Source organism: Notothenia rossii, assembly GCF_949606895.1.
Source record: "Notothenia rossii genome assembly, chromosome: 11".
NCBI lineage: Eukaryota > Metazoa > Chordata > Actinopteri > Perciformes > Nototheniidae > Notothenia > Notothenia rossii.
The window spans coordinates 33,101,229-33,119,467 of record NC_136910.1 but is presented as its reverse complement, the minus strand read 5'-3'; the positions used below and the strand labels follow the sequence as shown (position 1 = coordinate 33,119,467).

The 18,239-nt window shown below is 40.4% G+C and overlaps 1 protein-coding gene across 8 annotated transcripts; it reads right to left on the bottom strand.

The window, feature by feature from the left end:
• Nucleotides 1–467: 467 nt before the first annotated feature.
• On the bottom strand, nt 468–18,121 carry LOC307023997 (uncharacterized protein). Of its 8 annotated transcripts, none has more exons than XM_079657745.1 (7): nt 17,654–18,121; nt 15,191–15,869; nt 14,803–14,917; nt 14,614–14,726; nt 3,664–3,763; nt 3,313–3,434; nt 468–1,181 (listed from the first exon to the last, which is right to left on the bottom strand). In XM_079657745.1, the coding sequence occupies exons 3-7, from the start codon at nt 14,913–14,915 to the stop codon at nt 1,057–1,059; spliced, it is 573 nt and encodes a 190-aa protein (XP_079513871.1). In that variant the 5' UTR covers nt 14,916–14,917; nt 15,191–15,869; nt 17,654–18,121; the 3' UTR covers nt 468–1,056. The 8 variants fall into 8 exon arrangements, with proteins under 8 accessions (XP_079513871.1, XP_079513874.1, XP_079513872.1 ...); XM_079657748.1 differs by having other exon boundaries at nt 15,191–15,352; XM_079657746.1 differs by lacking the exon at nt 17,654–18,121 and having other exon boundaries at nt 15,191–15,377; nt 15,689–17,104.
• Between the last annotated feature and the right edge of the window lie 118 nt (nt 18,122–18,239).

Genomic DNA, 18,239 nt, shown 5'->3' with positions numbered 1-18,239 from the left:
ATATCTCAACTTTGGAGAAGAGTTGGGGGACAAACGAAACATCAAAGACGTCATTGGTAAGAGACGGACCCCGAACACATATGGTACCCCGAACACATATGGTACCGACACCGGCGGAAACAAATGTTAACTGAAACTCTGCCCCATGGTCCCCTCGTCCCTTGGAAGAGGCGGAGAGGTGAGTGTTTTTCATCTGCTGGTGGGTGGACTACCGGAGAGATATACAGCAGGAGAACACGCCGTCCACCGCGGAGAATAAACTGAAGGGCAACCATGGCAACCATGCTCCGGGGTCTTCTTCGCTGCTTTTGGTGTATTTTGTGGCAGCAGCAGCGCCACTTACAGGCCCGGCATATGTACTACAAACCAGAGACTAGTCTGCTCTGATTGGTTAGCTGGCCGGCTCTGTTGTGATTGGTCAACCGCTTAGAGATCTTCCACCCCTTAGCCAATCACACACAAAGGAGGAGGCAGAATAAAACACGTTTATGTGATGTGGAAATTCAATCACCAGTTACACCAACAACTATTCCTCCTCCGTGTATTGTAAATTCAGATGGTGATGGAGGGGATTACAGGTTTGATTAATAGATTATCATTTCATCTCTACTGTTAGATACAATTCATGCAAATGCAATTTAAACACGGTGTGACAATGTTGAAGTTGGTCCTCCATTTATATAATCTGCTGTATTTCTGTTAGCAAAGACAGTTCACCACGTCATTATGTACAGTACAAAAACTATCAATTGTCACAGCATTTCTGTTGGCAAACATTAGATAAGCACTTTTTTTTTACTTTACAGTAAACATATTCAATCAACAATGATTCTGATGAAAGTAAGGGGGCAATATCAATTTGTGCTTTTTCAACTCTTCAATTATTTACAGTAAATCAAATCAATCAAACTTAGACTCACAAAATGCGCTCAACAATCAGTATTAAAAAAAGGGACTTGTATTACCATGATCTCTTGGAGTGATGTGCAAGCTGTTCCCAGCGTTATATTATCATTATAAATGTCTTATTGTGTGTTTCAAATGCTGCCCTTGTGTTTAAGTGGAGAGAGTTTGGTTCCGAGGGTGCAGGGCTGCTTGAGCTTTCTGAACAGCTGCCTGCAGCAGGGTGTGGTTGCTGAGCAGTTGAAGGAGAGCAGCGGGCTCCATCTCCAGCAGCATACCTGCACACACACCAGCACAACAATGTTCATTAAATATGTATCATTTTATTTAGCTGACACTTGTATCCAAAGCTACTTGAGATGCTTACTCAGAACAGCAATAATCCTGTGTTAGCAAAATGGATACACCAGTATAAGTGCTACATACAGAACAATACATCTTATATTGTTCTGGTTTTCTTTTGTTTTTAGTTGCTGAAATAGAAACTTCTGGAGCAAGGACTCGGAACACAGCGAGAACAAGGTAGAGCTGGAATTTGATGTGAGACTGGAGGTTTATTCAAAATTACGGTAGGAGAATTGACATGTGCTGCAACCATGAGGGGACAGCTCCTGCCCGACCAATTCTGAAGATCTCTCTTCCAGTCGGAGACTTTAACTAGTTCTATGGGCACAATCAACATTAATCAATATAAAACAGGCCTAAGCACTATAACTCTTGTCCGCGGCTTAAGAATGTATACCAAAGGGACACCTGATAAAGTGGACTACCAGATGTCCCTAGCCAGTAAACCATCTTGTGTCAGCTTGCCTGTGCCATGGGCAGAGAGACAGGGGGGGTACAGAATGGTGGACTGGATCAAAGGCTAGTACCTAAGCTAATATTTAGGGGTGCACCGAATGGGAAATTCTTGGCCGAAACCGATACCGAAAATAGGAAACAGTTGGCCGAAAACCGAATGCCGAAAGGCCGAAAATGATTAATAGAAATATATATATATATAATGTATACATTTTTTACCAATGTTGTTCAGCTGCCTGATTATAGAAAAATAAATGATTATGGCAAAACTTAACTTAAATAATAATCACTAGTATGGGTCCATAAAACATGTATTCAGCACTTTTGAATGCATACAGTACATTAATTCCAAGTCAAGTGCATTTTATTTTCTCTGTAGGATAACTACAACAAAGTGCATTCAGAACAAAGCCAAGGTGCTTTAAAACTGCATAAACATCTAGGCCAGTAGGCCTACTACAAAATAGTGTAAATAAAGACTGTAACAGCCAGGCCTTCAACAACAACAAATGCACCTATAAGTGCATGCATACAAATGTGCAAAGTGGATAAATCCACATGAATGTAACTATTTACAAATGAAATTACAATTGAATTTCAAGAATCTGTAAATAAGGCTGTCTGTCCTCATAAGCAAAGTAGTAAACATTGTATAAAGATACATAAAATGAAAACTGGATACAAAATCCACAATCAATTACAAATTAAATTACAATTTCAAGAATCTGCAAATAAGGTGGTCTGTCCTCATGAGCAATGTAAACAACATTGTATCATTTCGATACCGAAAGTACAATATATTGAACACTGTGCTGCTGTCATTTCCCCCTAATGATAGCCTGAGATGGTGAATTATAACTCACAATGAAAATTGTTCAGGAAAGTGGGTATAGAGTAGACATGTAGAACTAGATAAGCTTATTATAAGCCAGCCTTGTCTACTTATTAAGGAAAAGTGGGAGGTTCTTTTTAATGAACAGTAGCTTCTCTGCTTTATCTAGTCTGTTCCTCTTCCCATCAAGCACATGAGAGGCAGCGCTGAACAGTCTCTCGCTGTCAGTGCTTGTGATTTGATCTTACTCCGCATATTTGTCCGGGTGTTTTGATTTCAAGTGGTGGATTAATCCCGAAGTGGTGAAAGTCTTTGCAATTACACCCCCTCGAGAAATGTCAGATGAACAGGTTTTACAAATCGCAATCCGCGCCTCTTTCTCTGATATTTTTAAATATCTCCAAGCGGCAGACATGTTGGCTGTGAGCCAGCCGCGAGCATGGTCGCGCGCCGTGCTTGTCGCCGCGTTTTGATTACGTCATCACAACAACACGTTAGTTTACCAACGTAACCCTGTTCTCTGACATTCGGTGATATTTTTTCTGTGCTTGAACCCTTTCGGCCGAAAGCCGAAAGGGCCTTTTTAACCATTTTCGGCCGATAATTTTCGGCGGCCGAATATTCGGTGCATCCCTACTAATATTTCCTTAACAGTAGCTGAATACATTAAAACGTAGGTACCCATAGAAGAATTCACTTTGTACTGAGACCACATAAGAATACCACAACAGCGTCCTGATTCTAACAGGAGACGCCCCTACAGAGCCTCAGGTCACCTGTGATATCATGAGCATGCAGAGGGTCCAGCCCCTCCACCAGGGAGAATATCTTCTCCCCCAGCCTCTCTGCGTCCTCAGCATCCGACCAGTCACTGATCTCCGTCTCCTCCATGTTCTGCCTGACGGAGGAGTCAGGAATATTATTTCAAACATGAACTATCATTTAAGAAATGAATATTTGGGGCTGGCATATCTTTACAAACTTCAATTGAGATTTTCCAAAGAGACTGCTCTACATTAAAATGTTGATTTAAAATGATAATTTCATGAATGATTCCGTTCTTTAGAATATTTCTTAATCTTTTATTTTGTAGATTTGAAATGCAACACAAGTAATACACCACATACTCTTGAAGAGTCTTCAGTGCGAAGGTCACCTGCTCTTCCAGCAGATGTGGATCTGATAGAAGATGTAACACTGCGTCCTTGTGCTGCTCCAGTAGCATACCTTTTAGAGAAGGGTTAGGGTATTTCCATACATTACACATTAGTTTGAACGTTTAATTGTATATAAATATAGATGATGATATACTTCATTGCTGACACCAACATACAAGATACAAGATCAACTTTATTGATCCCAAATTGGATTGTTTTCGTTACAGCAGCCATTTTTAACAAAGGCATTGCACAATGCAGTAAAAAATAAGCAAACATAAATATTAACATGTTAAAATAGAAAATAAAACTGAACTAAAAAGTCAAATATATACAAGTTGACCGTTGAGGCAGGCAGAAAGTTTGATACAGCGTATTTCTGGTATATTCATTTTAATGTCACCTTATATATTCATGTGTGTTAAATTTGAAGGGACAAAGTACATTTTTTCTCTTAAATTTAGAGAGGTTTTTTCATATATTCCTGAAACGATGTCCCATTTTTAGTGAAAGTAGATTAGCGCAATAGTCTTTTTCTTCCACTTTTGTTTGTAATCAAAAGGGTGTGTTTTTTGGCTATTTGGGGGTAGGTATAATACAAGTGACCTGTGACCTTTTCCTTGCAGTTCCCAGATATCTGGAGAGGCCTTGAGTCTCTGGCTTCCCCTGTTAATTGCAAAAACCATTATTGATTAACCCAAAGGGAGATTTGCCTCAGATATAATGCAGTTAAAGTCTTGTTAAATTAATGATTCATTTCCTGTAGACCCCAAGAGAGGCCTTGAGAATTGGTCACACAGTAAACGAGACCATAGTCCTTTGTTCTGATTTTTAAATGTATTCATTTCAGATAGCTGACTTTTAGGTGAGAAGAAGGTCAAGGAAGGCCTTAGGGCATGGGAACAGTTAACTTCTGTTGGTTGACTGATTCTGTGACTGTCATGGGACGATAGTGTTTAGATATTTACAAGTATGGCTTTCATAAAGAAAAACAGGTGACATTTGTAGGATGGGCTGCATAGGGATAATGTGTGTGCGTTCTGTCAAAGAGTCCTCTGTCATGACTCCAAATCATTGATTGGGGAACTGCCTGAGGGCAGAGGGACAGAAACACACACACACACACGCACAAGAGATGAAGCAACAGATGGAATCGACAAACTGCTGACTCATTGCCTGGGGTCCCGCCCAGGAGTGAAACCGACCAATGGACACTGCCAACTCACTGGCTAGCTCGCTCAGAAGTGAACTCGCCAATAACAAATAGCTAGGGAGGAGCAAGCGATAAAACTCCTCCCCACCTGTGTCTAAATGTTGTTTATTTTTGATGTTCGGCGCTCTTGTTTTGCCTGGCCGTTCCTGAGACGTGTCTCACGCAGTGGTAGAACCTGAGCCCGGAGTACTCTGCATTTTGAAGCTGCTGTTGCAGAGTGCTTCGTGATTAGGTGATAAGGTTATTAGGTGATGTATTGTGTCTTTTACCATTAAAAATATAATTTTTTAACCCTTATCCTGGTGTTTTGAGTTTTCCTTCTTTTGAGAACCCATTCATAAAGGAACGCGTGGAGCAGAGGTTCTGCTCCAACACCGTGAAGACAGAAAAAGTGTAGAATGTCTGACAATAAACACAAAGAAGGGCCGAGTTACAGCTAACACCATTCAAAGTGAAACCATTCAGTGAGCAAGGAAGGGCACATACATGACATATACAGTGGGGCAAAAAAGTATTTAGTCAGCCACCAATTGTGTAAGTTCTCCCACTTAAAAAGATGAGAGAGCCCTGTAATTTTTTCATCCTAGGTATACCTCAACTATGAGAGACAAAATGAGAAAAAGAAAATCCAGAAAATCACATTTTCTGATTTTTAAAGAATTTATTTGCAAATGATGGTGGAAAATAAGTATTTGGTCAATAACAAAAGTTCATCTCAATACTTAAGCAATAGCTCACGACAGGCCGTGGTATATGCTCATTATATCACAGCTAAGGGGCGTGGTTCGGCCCGACGCGAATCGGAGGGTCGACAACCCCCTTAGCTGTGATATAATGAGCATATATCACGGCCTGAAGTGAGCTATTGCTTTTATAAAACGGTTACCAAGTGTGGCAATATGAAAGAAAAATACACACTCTAATTTAAATAGTTTTTATTAGTAAATAATGATGTTCAAAATAAAATAGTCCCTCCGTTGCCTTCTGCACAAAACATAATGTGAGATTGTTGCTATGCAACAACACTAACAGCTAGCGAACATATTAGACAGAGAGCGTTGATCCATTATTTGGCTATTTATTTACCTTCATTTGTATGTTGCCGTTTATTGTGCACCCACTGAAAAACTGTCCAGCATCAGTAGAATGGCTTACGTGGTTACTTGTATAGGTTGAGGTTGTTCTAGGCTGTTGCTTGGCGTGGCGAGAATATTGCTCCACTTTCTCCGGTCCCCGAGATTCGGCTTCCAGTAGCTCTGGAGAGAGCTTTCGCACCTGTGGCCACTAAGGGTAATAATTTCTCTGATTTGTTTCAAGACCCTCATTAGAAAGCTTTTGAATGGTGGTACTTTTCCAGTCGGTCTACCTGTTCTTCACGTAGCTCTGCATGTCGTTGTTTAGGTGCTTTTTTTTCTGGAGATAGGCACTGCTCAATCCACTCCTCCATACTATAGTAAGACCCCCCCGGAGGTCGAAGTTAATCTTAAATGTTTCCATCTTATGCTTTGTAGGTTCGTTTCGTAACGGAAGAAATGTAAATATATTTATAAAACTGACAAGTCAAATCAAGCAATCTGATTGGTCGATATTGTTTTTGCGGACCTCTTTGATTACAGATTTGAAAACATCGTTGCTTGCTTTAAAAGTAGCACAATTCATTATGTCAAACCTTGGAAAGTATCTAGATATCCCTGCCCTAATGCCAAAGGAACTTAATCATCTAAATAAAATTCAAGACTGTCTCAAGGACTTAAAAACGTGGATGACCTTACATTTTTCTTTGTTAGACCCGACCAAAACTGAAGATATTGTACTTGGCCCGAAGAATCTACGAAATAAATTATCTAAAGATATACTAACTATGGATGGCATTAATTTGGCCTCCAGTGAGACTGTAAGGAATCTTGGTGTTATATTTGATCAGGATTTATCCTTTAACACCCACATCAAATCATTTCAACGACTGCCTACTTCCATCTACGTAACATTGCAAAAATCAGGCATATCTTGCCTCAAAACGATGCAGAGAAACTAGTCCATGCATTTGTTACTTCAAGGCTGGATTATTGTAACTCCTTATTATCAGGGTGTACCAAGAAGTCAGTCAAGTCGCTTCAGCTGATTCAAAATGCTGCAGCTCCTGTACTCAATCAATCAATCAATGTTTATTTATATAGCCCAATATCACAAATGTTACATTTGTCTCAGTGGACTTCACAGTTTGTACAGAATATCAGTATGACAATACGACACCCTCTATCCTTAGACCCTCACATCGTACAAGGAAAAACTTCCAGAGAAAACCCACAGTTTAAAGGGAAAAATGGGAGAAACCTCAGGGAGAGCAACAGAGGAGGGATCCCTCTCCCAGGACGGACAGACGTGCAATAGATGCCGTGTGTAAATTGAAAAGATAATACATTTGCAACATAGGTAGTCCAAATGTTTGGAAATGCATGTGTGTATAATAGGAAGATGAATCCACGAGGATATCCATCCAGGACTTATGATCCAGGACCAAAGCCACGACTCAAGATCCAGGACTCGCGATCCATGACACAGGACCGCAGAATCATCCATGACTCCGGATCCCGGCGTATATAGACACCAAAAAGAAAGAAATTTGGGGAAGCTGGGTTAATCGGAACATGAGAGTACACAGGTATAGACAGAGAGAAGGAAGAAGTAAGATGTCCCCCGACAAACTAAGCCTATATCAGCAAAACTAGGGGCTGAATCTAATCAGCCCTAACTATAAGCTTTATCAAAAAGGAAGGTCTTAAGCGCACTCTTAAAAACGGATAGGGTGTCTGCCGCCCGAACACAAACCGGAAGCTGATTCCACAAAAATGGAGCTTGATAAGAAAAGGCTCTGGCTCCCATTGTACTTTTAGAGACTCTAGGAACAACCAACAACCCTGCATTCTTGGAACGCAATGCCCTAATAGGACAATAGGGTATAATGAGTTCTTTAAGGTAAGATGGCGCCTGCCCATTAAGGGCTTTGTAGACGAGAAGAAGAATTTTAAATTCTATCCTGTGTTCTATAGGGAGCCAGTGTAAGGCAGCCAGGACAGGAGTAATGTGGTCCCTTTTCCTAACTCTGGTTAGTACACGAGCTGCAGCATTTTGAATCAGCTGAAGCGACTTGACTGACTTCTTGGTACACCCTGATAATAAGGAGTTACAATAATCCAGCCTTGAAGTAACAAATGCATTAGCTAGTTTCTCTGCATCGTTTTGAGGCAAGATATGCCTGATTTTTGCAATGTTACGTAGATGGAAGTAGGCGGTCCTTGAAATTGATTTTATGTGGGTGTTAAAGGATAAATCCTGATCAAATATAACACCAAGATTCCTTACAGTCTCACTGGAGGCCAAATTAATGCCATCCATAGTTAGTATATCTTTAGATAATTTGTTTCGTAGATTCTTCGGGACAAGTACAATAACTTCAGTTTTGGTCGTGTTTAACATAAAAAAATGTAAGGTCATCCACGTTTTTAAGTCCTTGAGGCAGTCTTGAATTTTATTTAGATGATTAATTTCACCAGGCTTGATTGATAAATATAGTTGAGTATCATCCGCATAACAATGAAAGTTTACAGAATGATTCCTTATAATATTGCCTAACGGAAGCATATATATTGTAAACAAAATAGGTCCAAGCACTGACCCCTTTGGCACTCCATGGCTAACTTTGGTTTGCATGGAAGATTCATCGTTGACACGTACAAACTGAGAGCGTTCAGATAGATAGGACCTAAACCAGCCTAAAGCAGTTCCCTGTATGCCATCTAAGTGCTCTAGTCTTTGCAATAGGATATCATGGTCGATAGTATCAAATGCAGCACTAAGATCGAGCAAGACAAGAATAGAGACAAGTCCCTTGTCTGAGGCTATTAGAATGTCATTTGTGACTTTAACCAGAGCTGTCTCTGTGCTATGATGTGTTCTAAAGCCAGACTGAAAATCTTCAAATAAATCATAGTTTTTTAAGTAATCACACAGCTGTTTTGCGACTGCTTTCTCAAGAAATGTTGAGAGGAACGGAAGATTAGAAATAGGTCTATAGTTGGCTAAAACCTCTGGATCGAGGTTGTGCTTTTTAAGAAGCGGTTTTATCACTGCTACTTTGAATGATTGTGGAACATAGCCTGATAATAAAGACATATTCATAATATTTAATAAAGAAGTGCTAATTAATGGAAAAACTTCTTTTAACAGCTTTGTTGGAATCGGGTCTAAGATACACGTTGATGGTTTAGAAGAGAGAATCATTGAATTTAATTGTTCAAGGTTTATGGCTGAAAAGCATTCTAGTTTACTATCTAGTGTAATATTAGAACTTACGTTTCCGGGAGCTGTTGATAACACTATACTGGTCAAAGGCAAGAGGTCATTGATTTTGTTTCTAAGAGTAACAATTTTATCGTTAAAAAAGCACATAAAATCATTACTACTGAGTGCTGTGGGAATAGAAGGCTCAGTCGAGCTGTGGCTCTCTGTCAGCCTGGCTACAGTGCTGAAAAGAAATCTTGCATTATTCTTATTCTCCTCTATTAATGAAGAGTAGTAGGCTGCTCTCGCTTTACGCAGTGCTTTCTTATATTCATTGAGAGTAATATGCCAAATTAAACGAGATTCTTCAAGTTTAGTGGAACGCCATATCCTTTCAAGTTGTCTCGAGTTTTGCTTTATTTTGCGGGTTTCGGCATTATGCCATGGAGCTAATCTATGTTGTTTTATTTTCTTCTTTTTCAAAGGAGCAACAGAGTCTAATTTTATTCGCAGCGCATCTGTAGCACTATCAACAACATGATCAATTTGGGGTGGTGTACATTTTGTATAAGTTTCCTCCCCTACATGCAGACATGCTATCGAGTTAAGTATTGGTGGAATCTCTTCCTTAAATTTGGCTATAGCACTAACAGATAGGTTTCTGCTGCAGGAGCTTTTGGCTAATGCTTTGTAGTCTAGTAACAGTACTTCAAAAGTTACTAAGAAATGGTCGGATAAAGAAGGATTATGCGGTTCGACTAATAGTTGCTCAATTTCAATACCATAAGTCAGAACAAGGTCAAGAGTGTGATTATAGCAGTGGGTTGGTTTATTTACACTCTGACAGAAACCAACAAAATCTAATATAGAGTTAAATGCAACAGTAAGGCTATTTTTATCATCGTCAACATGAATATTAAAGTCACCTACGATAATTACTTTATCTGTTTTAAGTACCAAAGTTGATAAAAACTCAGAGAATTCTGATAAGAATTCTGAATAAGGACCTGGTGCACGGTACACTGTAACAAATAAGATTGGCTGCAAAGTTTTCCAGGTCGGATGCGTAAGACTAAAAATGAGGCTTTCAAAGGAGGTATAATTAAATTTTTGTTTAGTATTGATAAGTAAACTTGAGTCAAAGATTGCTGCAACTCCACCTCCTCGGCCTGTGCCTCGGGCAATATGAGTATTGATATGGCTGGGTGGAGTGGCCTCATTTATGCTGACATATTCTTCATGTCTCAACCAAGTTTCAGTGAGACAGCATATATCAATATTATAATCTGATATTAAATCATTTACCAGTATTGCTTTAGATGATAGAGATCTTATGTTTAAGAGACCACATTTAATCTTCCTGTTTTGTTGCACTGTAGTAGTTGTTACATTTACTTTTTTTAGGTTATTATGTATGACACCTCTATTAGGTTTTACCTTAAATTGTCCTTGGGCAGACACACACACCGTTAATATTGGGTATTTTATTGGGTTCGGGATTCCTATGGATGACTGCCTAGGAGAGAGCGCAGAGAAGCGTGTAAAACTGCGACTCTGCCTCCTGGTCTCAACTCCAGTTTGTCATGGATTAAGTCCACAAAGCCCTGAAATGTTTGCCGAAATGAGATTTGCACCTTCCAAAGTAGGATGAATGCCGTCTCTCTTAATCAGACCAGGTTTTCCCCAGAAGGCTGTCCAATTATTTACGAAGCCCACATTGTTTGCTGGGCACCACCAAGACAACCAGCGCTGAAATGATGACATGCCATACATGTCATCATTGATCAGATTGGGGAGGGGACCAGAGAAGATTACGGTGTCCGACATTGTTTTAGCATAACTACACACCGACGCCACATTAAGTTTGGTGCATTCTTATTGGCGTAAACGAACATCATTACCACCGACGTGAATAACAATCCTACTGTATTTACGTTTATTTTTAGCCAGCAGTCTAGGATGCGCCTCAACGTCGCCCGCTCTGGCCCTCGGAATGCATGTGACTGTGGACGCTTCGGTCTCTAAATTCACGTGTCTCATAATAGAGCTACCAATAACCAGAGTTGGCTTCTCAGCGGGTGTCTCGCTGAGTGGGGAATATCTGTTAGATACGTGAACGGGTTGGCGGGGACCTGTGGGTTTCGCGTTATGCCCCTTCTGAACAGTCACCCGATCTCCCTGCTGCTCGGGAGTTGCCGGGGGACGGCTAAGAGGAGCTACCTTTTGCCGGTCCACACCGGCTAACATGGGCTTTACTGTAGCTGAGTTATTTTCTAAGATGCGGAGCCGGGCTTCTATGGCTATGATTCCCGCCTCCAACCTAACAACTATACTACATTTAACACATGTATCGGTACCAGTAAAGGAGGTAGGGAAGTAACCAAACATGAGACAGTTAGAGCAGGAAATAGCACCCGAGGGTGGGGAAAGAGCCATGGCTAGCTATCAAGCTAAAGTAGCTACCGTTAGCAAACCCGAAAAGAGTGTAGGCAACTGTGTAGTTACAGTCGCTAAGAGAAGGAGGGTTTGTGAGTGCTGATCCGTGAGTGCTGTAGTAACGTGTGATTAGAACGTCAGGCAGTTGCCGTGATCAAGAGTTTTAAAACGATCGATTAAGTTAAGATAATAAGCTATCAGCAACAGAACAGGCACACGGGATACCCGGAGATGACAACAACAACTGGAAGTTACAACATGCTTACCGCAATAGTGGTCCGTGTAGAAACAACGATCGCTGATTTTCTCCGCAACACCGCTCACAACTAACCAGAGTTAGGAAAAGGGACCACATTACTCCTGTTCTGGCTGCCTTACACTGGCTCCCTATAGAACACAGGATAGAATTTAAAATTCTTCTTCTCGCCTACAAAGCCCTTAATGGGCAGGCGCCATCTTACCTTAAAGAACTCATTATACCCTACTGTCCTACTAGGGCATTGCGTTCCAATAATGCAGGGTTGTTGGTTGTTCCTAGAGTCTCTAAAAGTACAATGGGAGCCAGAGCCTTTTCTTATCAAGCTCCACTTTTGTGGAATCAGCTTCCAGTTTGTGTTCGGGCGGCAGACACCCTATCCGTTTTTAAGAGTGCGCTTAAGACCTTCCTTTTTGATAAAACTTATAGTTAGGGCTGATTAGATTCAGCCCCTAGTTTTGCTGATATAGGCTTAGTTTGTCGGGGGACATCTTACTACTTACTTCTCTCTGTCTATACCTGTGTACTCTCATGTTCCGATTAACCCAGCTTCCCCAAATTCCTTTCTTTTTGGTGTCTATATACGCCGGGATCCGGAGCCATGGATGATCCTGCGCTCCTGTGTCATGGATCGCGAGTCCTGGATCTTGAGTCGTAGCTGTGGTCCTGGATCATAAGTCCTGGATGGATATCCTCGTGGATTCATCTTCCTATTATACACACATGCATTTCCAAACATTTGGACTACCTATGTTGCAAATGTATTATCTTTTCAATTTACACGTGGCATCTATTGCACGTCTGTCCGTCCTGGGAGAGGGATACCTCCTCTGTTGCTTCCCTGAGGTTTCTCCCATTTTTCCCTTTAAACCGTGGGTTTTCTCCGGAGGTTTTTCCTTGTACGATGTGAGGGTCTAAGGACAGAGGGTGTCATATTGTCATACTGATATTCTGTACAAACTGTGAAGTCCACTGAGACAAATGTAACATTTGTGATATTGGGCTATATAAATAAACATTGATTGATTGATTGAACTGCACACTGAATATGTTTTGCCGTTTGATGTCTATGTCTAGACCGCTGCGTAAAAAGGAGGTTTTCTGCCCCGTTACTCCTCCGCTTCTTTCTTGTTCCAGTTTGAAAAGCAAACTGCTTGCAGCCCAACTGTATACTGTTTTTTGTCAGGCGCGGAGGGATACTGACTTGTTGTGAAAAGTAACTTACAATTCTACCCGTGGTATACGCTCAGTATATAACGGCTAAGAACCAATCAGATTGCTTGATTTGACTTGTCCGTTTTATAATTTGTTATATACCCTTTGTTGGCAATGACAGAGGTCAAACGTTTTCTGAAAGTCTTCACAAGGTTTTCACACACTGTTGCTGGTATTTTGGCCCATTCCTCCATGCAGATCTCCTCTAGAGCAGTGATGTTTTGGGGCTGTCGCTGGGCAACACGGACTTTCAACTCCCTCCAAAGATTTTCTATGGGGTTGCGATCTGGAGACTGGTTAGGCCACTCCAGGACCTTGAAATGCTTCTTACGAAGCCACTCCTTCGTTGCCCGGGCGGTGTGTTTGGGATCATTGTCATGCTGAAAGACCCAGCCACGTTTCATCTTCAATGCCCTTGCTGATGGAAGGAGGTTGTCACTCAAAATCTTATGATACATGGCCCCATTCATTCTTTCCTTTACACGGATCAGTCGTCCTGGTTCCTTTGCAGAAAAACAGCCCCAAAGCATGATGTTTCCACCCCCATGTTTCACAGTAGGTATGGTCTTCTTTGGATGCAACTCAGCATTCTTTCTCCTCCAAACACGTCTAGTTGAGTTTTTACCAAAAAGTTATATTTTGGTTTCATCTGACCATATGACATTCTCCCAATCCTCTTCTGGATCATCTAAATGCTCTCTAGCAAACTTCAGACGGGCCTGGACATGTACTGGCTTAAGCAGGGGGACAGGTCTGGCACTGCAGGATTTGAGTCCCTGGCGGCGTAGTGTGTTACTGATGGTAGCCTTTGTTACTTTGGTACCAGCTCTCTGCAGGTCATTGACTAGGTCCCCCCGTGTGGTTCTGGGATTTTTGTTCACTTTGACCCCACGGGGTGAGATCTTGCGTGGAGCCCCAGATCGAGGGAGATTATCAGTGGTCTTGTATGTCTTCCATTTTCTAATAATTGCTCCCACAGTTGATTTCTTCACACCAAGCTTCTTACCTATTACAGATTCAGTCTTCCCAGCCTGGTGCAGGTCTACAATTTTGTTTCTGGTATCCTTTGACAGCTCTTTGGTCTTGGCCATAGTGGAGTTTGGATTGTGACTGTTTGAGGTTGTGGACAGGTGTCTTTTATACTGATAACGAGTTCAAACAGGTGCCATTAATACAGTTAACAAGTGGAGGACAGAGGAGGCTCTTAAAGAAGAAGTTACAGTTCTGTGAGAGCAAGAAATCTTGTTTGTTTGTAGGTGACCAAATACTTATTTTCCACCATAATTTGCAAATAAATTATTTGAAAATCAGACAATGTGATTTTCTTTTCTCATTTTGTCTCTCATAGTTGAGGTATGCCTAGGATGAAAATTACAGGCCTCTCATCTTTTTAAGTGGGAGAACTTGCACGATTGGTGGCTGACTAAATACTTTTTTGCCCCACTGTACATGTGAAAACATGCTGATGTTGTTTGGTGTTTAAGGATATGTATTATGTGTCTCAGGATCAGCGGCTCACCTGTGATTTTCTGGGAGTGTCCGGTGTTGAAAACGTCCACCAGCTCAAACAGCTGCTCCCCCACAGAGTCCGAGGATGCAGACACCTCGTCCTCCTCCTTACAAGGCACCCTGCTGCAGGAGGGCAAAAGCTAAAATATATACAATGTTTTTAAGAATCTAACACACAGCAAACACCTGGTGGGCGTACCTGGGCTCTTGGGCCCGCTGCAAGGCTCCGAGGGCCTTCTCCACGGCTGCACTCAGCGAGGCTTTATCCTGCAGCATCAGACCCAGGACCGGCCTCGGGAGCTCCAATAGCATTCCTGAAGAGAGGGGCGGGAACTCAGATTTTATGACCATTTATCATTTACTTTTTGATTTGATCCGCTCAAGGTACTGCACATCTCCAGAAAATGATTTTACATTCAAAACTCTATTTAGAAACGCCAGGGCCAGAAATATAAAAAAATAGTAAAAACTGTTCATCTTAATTCCTCAAATTCCAAGCTGACATCTTTATATATCTTGTTGCGTCAGATTTTCCCCTTAATACAACATCTCTATGGCCCAATCCCAAACCACGCCCTACACCCTACCCCTCCGTTTGCGCGGTCCGCCCGATGGGTCCGCCACATGAAGTGCTGTTCCAAAGCATCGAGTGTGGAGCAGTGTGGAGGGAGAGTGGGCTATCAAGCCCTCAAACAGCGAGTCTGGAGCGGTGCTGACTGGAGACCGGTCTCTACCTGACCGGATTCACGCTGTGTGTGTCCGTCAGGAAACAAGCTGTTAACAAGTAGTTCAAGCAAACATCCACTGATAAACTACGATGATAACAACCTCGTGATAACCTCATATGTTTTGGCTTAGGATCATACCTGTGTTTAGTCTAGAAAAAGGTAAATGTGAGCATTTTATTATAAAGTTGTGTATATTTACAGACTGTTGCAAAAGCTAAGAAGCTTATAAATATCAGGTTTAAAACTAAAAGAGTTTTACAAAAAAGTAACACAATTAAAGATGTTTGGAGTTTTATTTGAGTTATTAATTTACATTTGTTTTCAAAGAGATGCTCATTTGAAACCGTTGTTACATACAGTTACGGCATTTTCTGTTTCTGCCGGAGAGAGGGGAGGCCGTCCCAAAGCTTGCTGCTGTATTTACTCCCTCCATCTGACAGGAGGGAGCCTCATGTGTCACTCCACGGAGTTCACTCCGTCAAGGAGAGGGAGTGTGTAGGGGTAGGGTGTAGGGAGTGGTTTGGGATTGGGCCGATATCTGAGGAGCGGAAAAAACCTTTGTTCTGACATTAACACTTTAATGACTATCAAAACAGTTGGTGATAATGTTGTCACTTGACTAAGGTTAGATTGAAATAGTCCTGGCCTATTACTTAAATTGTCTGTTGGTGTGTTCTCTTCTAATCCAATTATGAATCATTAGTACTGCATTGTATGTATTTATAATATGATAAGTATTTACACGTAATATAAATATACAAAAGTAAACTGAAAGACTTAGTACGATGAATATATGACAGTACATGACAAACTGCAGTGTATTATGTTTTAAAGTGGCGAGCTGTGAGGATTCTTAGAGAGGTAGGGATATATAGAAATGTGTATACATGTTGCCACACAGTAGCTAAGATATGGCCAAGTAAATGCATTAAACAGCATTATTCTTTAACTTCATAATAATTATATTATCACAGGCTGTTAGAAATGCACGTTTCCCAAGCTCCTGCACTTTTTATGAATTAATCGCAGGCAGACAATGTGTGTCCACCCTGACATAGACAGATTTAAAGTAGATTATATACATTTTCATTGCACAGTGAATAAAACATTTACATTTTCAGAAAGATGTTATCCGTTTCTTAACAATGTATGTTAAATAATATAGGAAAAGTGTTTTGATAATAATTAATTGCTGCAAACATTGGTTTCCATTCAAATATGCGAAAGTTGAACTTACCAATAAATATATCTGGTCAAAATGTCAACAATACTATAAAGTCCTCATTTGTTTAAATAGAAATTAAACAAAAAGATTTTTCTAACTTTTCCATAAAAGTTGAAAAACACTGGGGGACAACGACAGGGTGGCTATTCTCACGACAGGGAGGACAAAGACTTTGGTTGGAGAATAAAGGAACAGTTGATTAAAGGATCGTACTGGTTTAAAATGTGGGGGGCTAGCATCAATTATGTACATTACTGTAAGAACTCTGGACCATCCTTTCAAACAGACTGGCCAACGTGAGCCTGTTCAGAGCCTGAGGATGGCAAAGTGACAGTGTATGAAACCCTGTGGACCACATAGAGCCGACAGGGGGACATTTTGACCTTCAGTGAGCATCTATAGCATTTTGGGCTCCAACAAATTGTGACTAGCAAACATACTAGTCTAGTGTTTGAAGACAACTTAGAGTGTGTGTGTGTGTGTGTGTGTGTGTGTGTGTGTGTGTGTGTGTGTGTGTGTGTGTGTGTGTGTGTGTGTGTGTGTGTGTGTGTGTGTGTGTGTTCCCAAATATATTTTTCTTAAATAAAATATGCATATATTGATCAATGCACTTAAATATATATATCTAAATATATTTTCTAAAGGGCAAAGTAAGGCATTTTAATTAAAATGCCTTACTTTGCCCTTTTGAAAATATATTTAGATATTTTTCAGCTTTGTATATGGGAAGTATGCTATTTCGCTATGTTCCAAGCACAACCCATAACATTCCAATGTGAGTCAAATTAAGTAAAATGTTAACTCAATTTAAGCGCATTGATCAATATATATAAACATTATAATTATTATATATAATAATAATAATAATAATATAACAATAATAATATTATAATAATATAATTATATTATAATTATAATATATTTATATAGAAAACACAAGACTAATATGTTATGTTTAATTTTTGTTAAGTTAACATAGCAACTTGATGATGTACAGGACACCAAAAGGCACCCTACAGCGAGGAGGACCCTGTTGCATCTTTATTTGTTTGTTACCATCACAGACAGAATCACAAAGCAGAAGGCTATCAGCTCACCTGTGAGTTTACCAGCTTTCTCCTTGTGTTTGGGGTAAATCAGAGAGTACAGCTTTTCCCCTAGTGTCTCTAAATCTTCTGCTTCATCCATGTTATTCTCACATTAAGACTCTTTGTGCAGGTGTCATGTTAAAACACAACTTTTACTTTGCAATTAGCAGTTATACACAAAATGTTGACCTCTGGCAGTATTTTGGTAAACATTTTTGCACAACATACACAAAACATGCGTTCAAAAATGCACTTCTTTCTTATTTACTATGTGCTCGTCCCCCCATAAGCTTTCGTATTGTTATAACAAATAAAAACTCCGTATTTAGAGTCAAAACAGCTGAGATTTGTAAATACAATGTCTTACGAATGTCTGTAAACACAAGGCGCGTATTAATGACGTTACTACGCGGGATGAGGACGTGTCCATCCGCTGGGTGTGCACGTAACTAGTTCCCCATTAAATAACATTTTTAACATGATATAGCGTCATAATAAACATACAAATAGGACTGTAACAATAACTCAAAATATTCTTTTTATTTTAAATGTATCAAAATGTGTTTTTGGTCGTATTGTTGTCTGTTTAACAGTA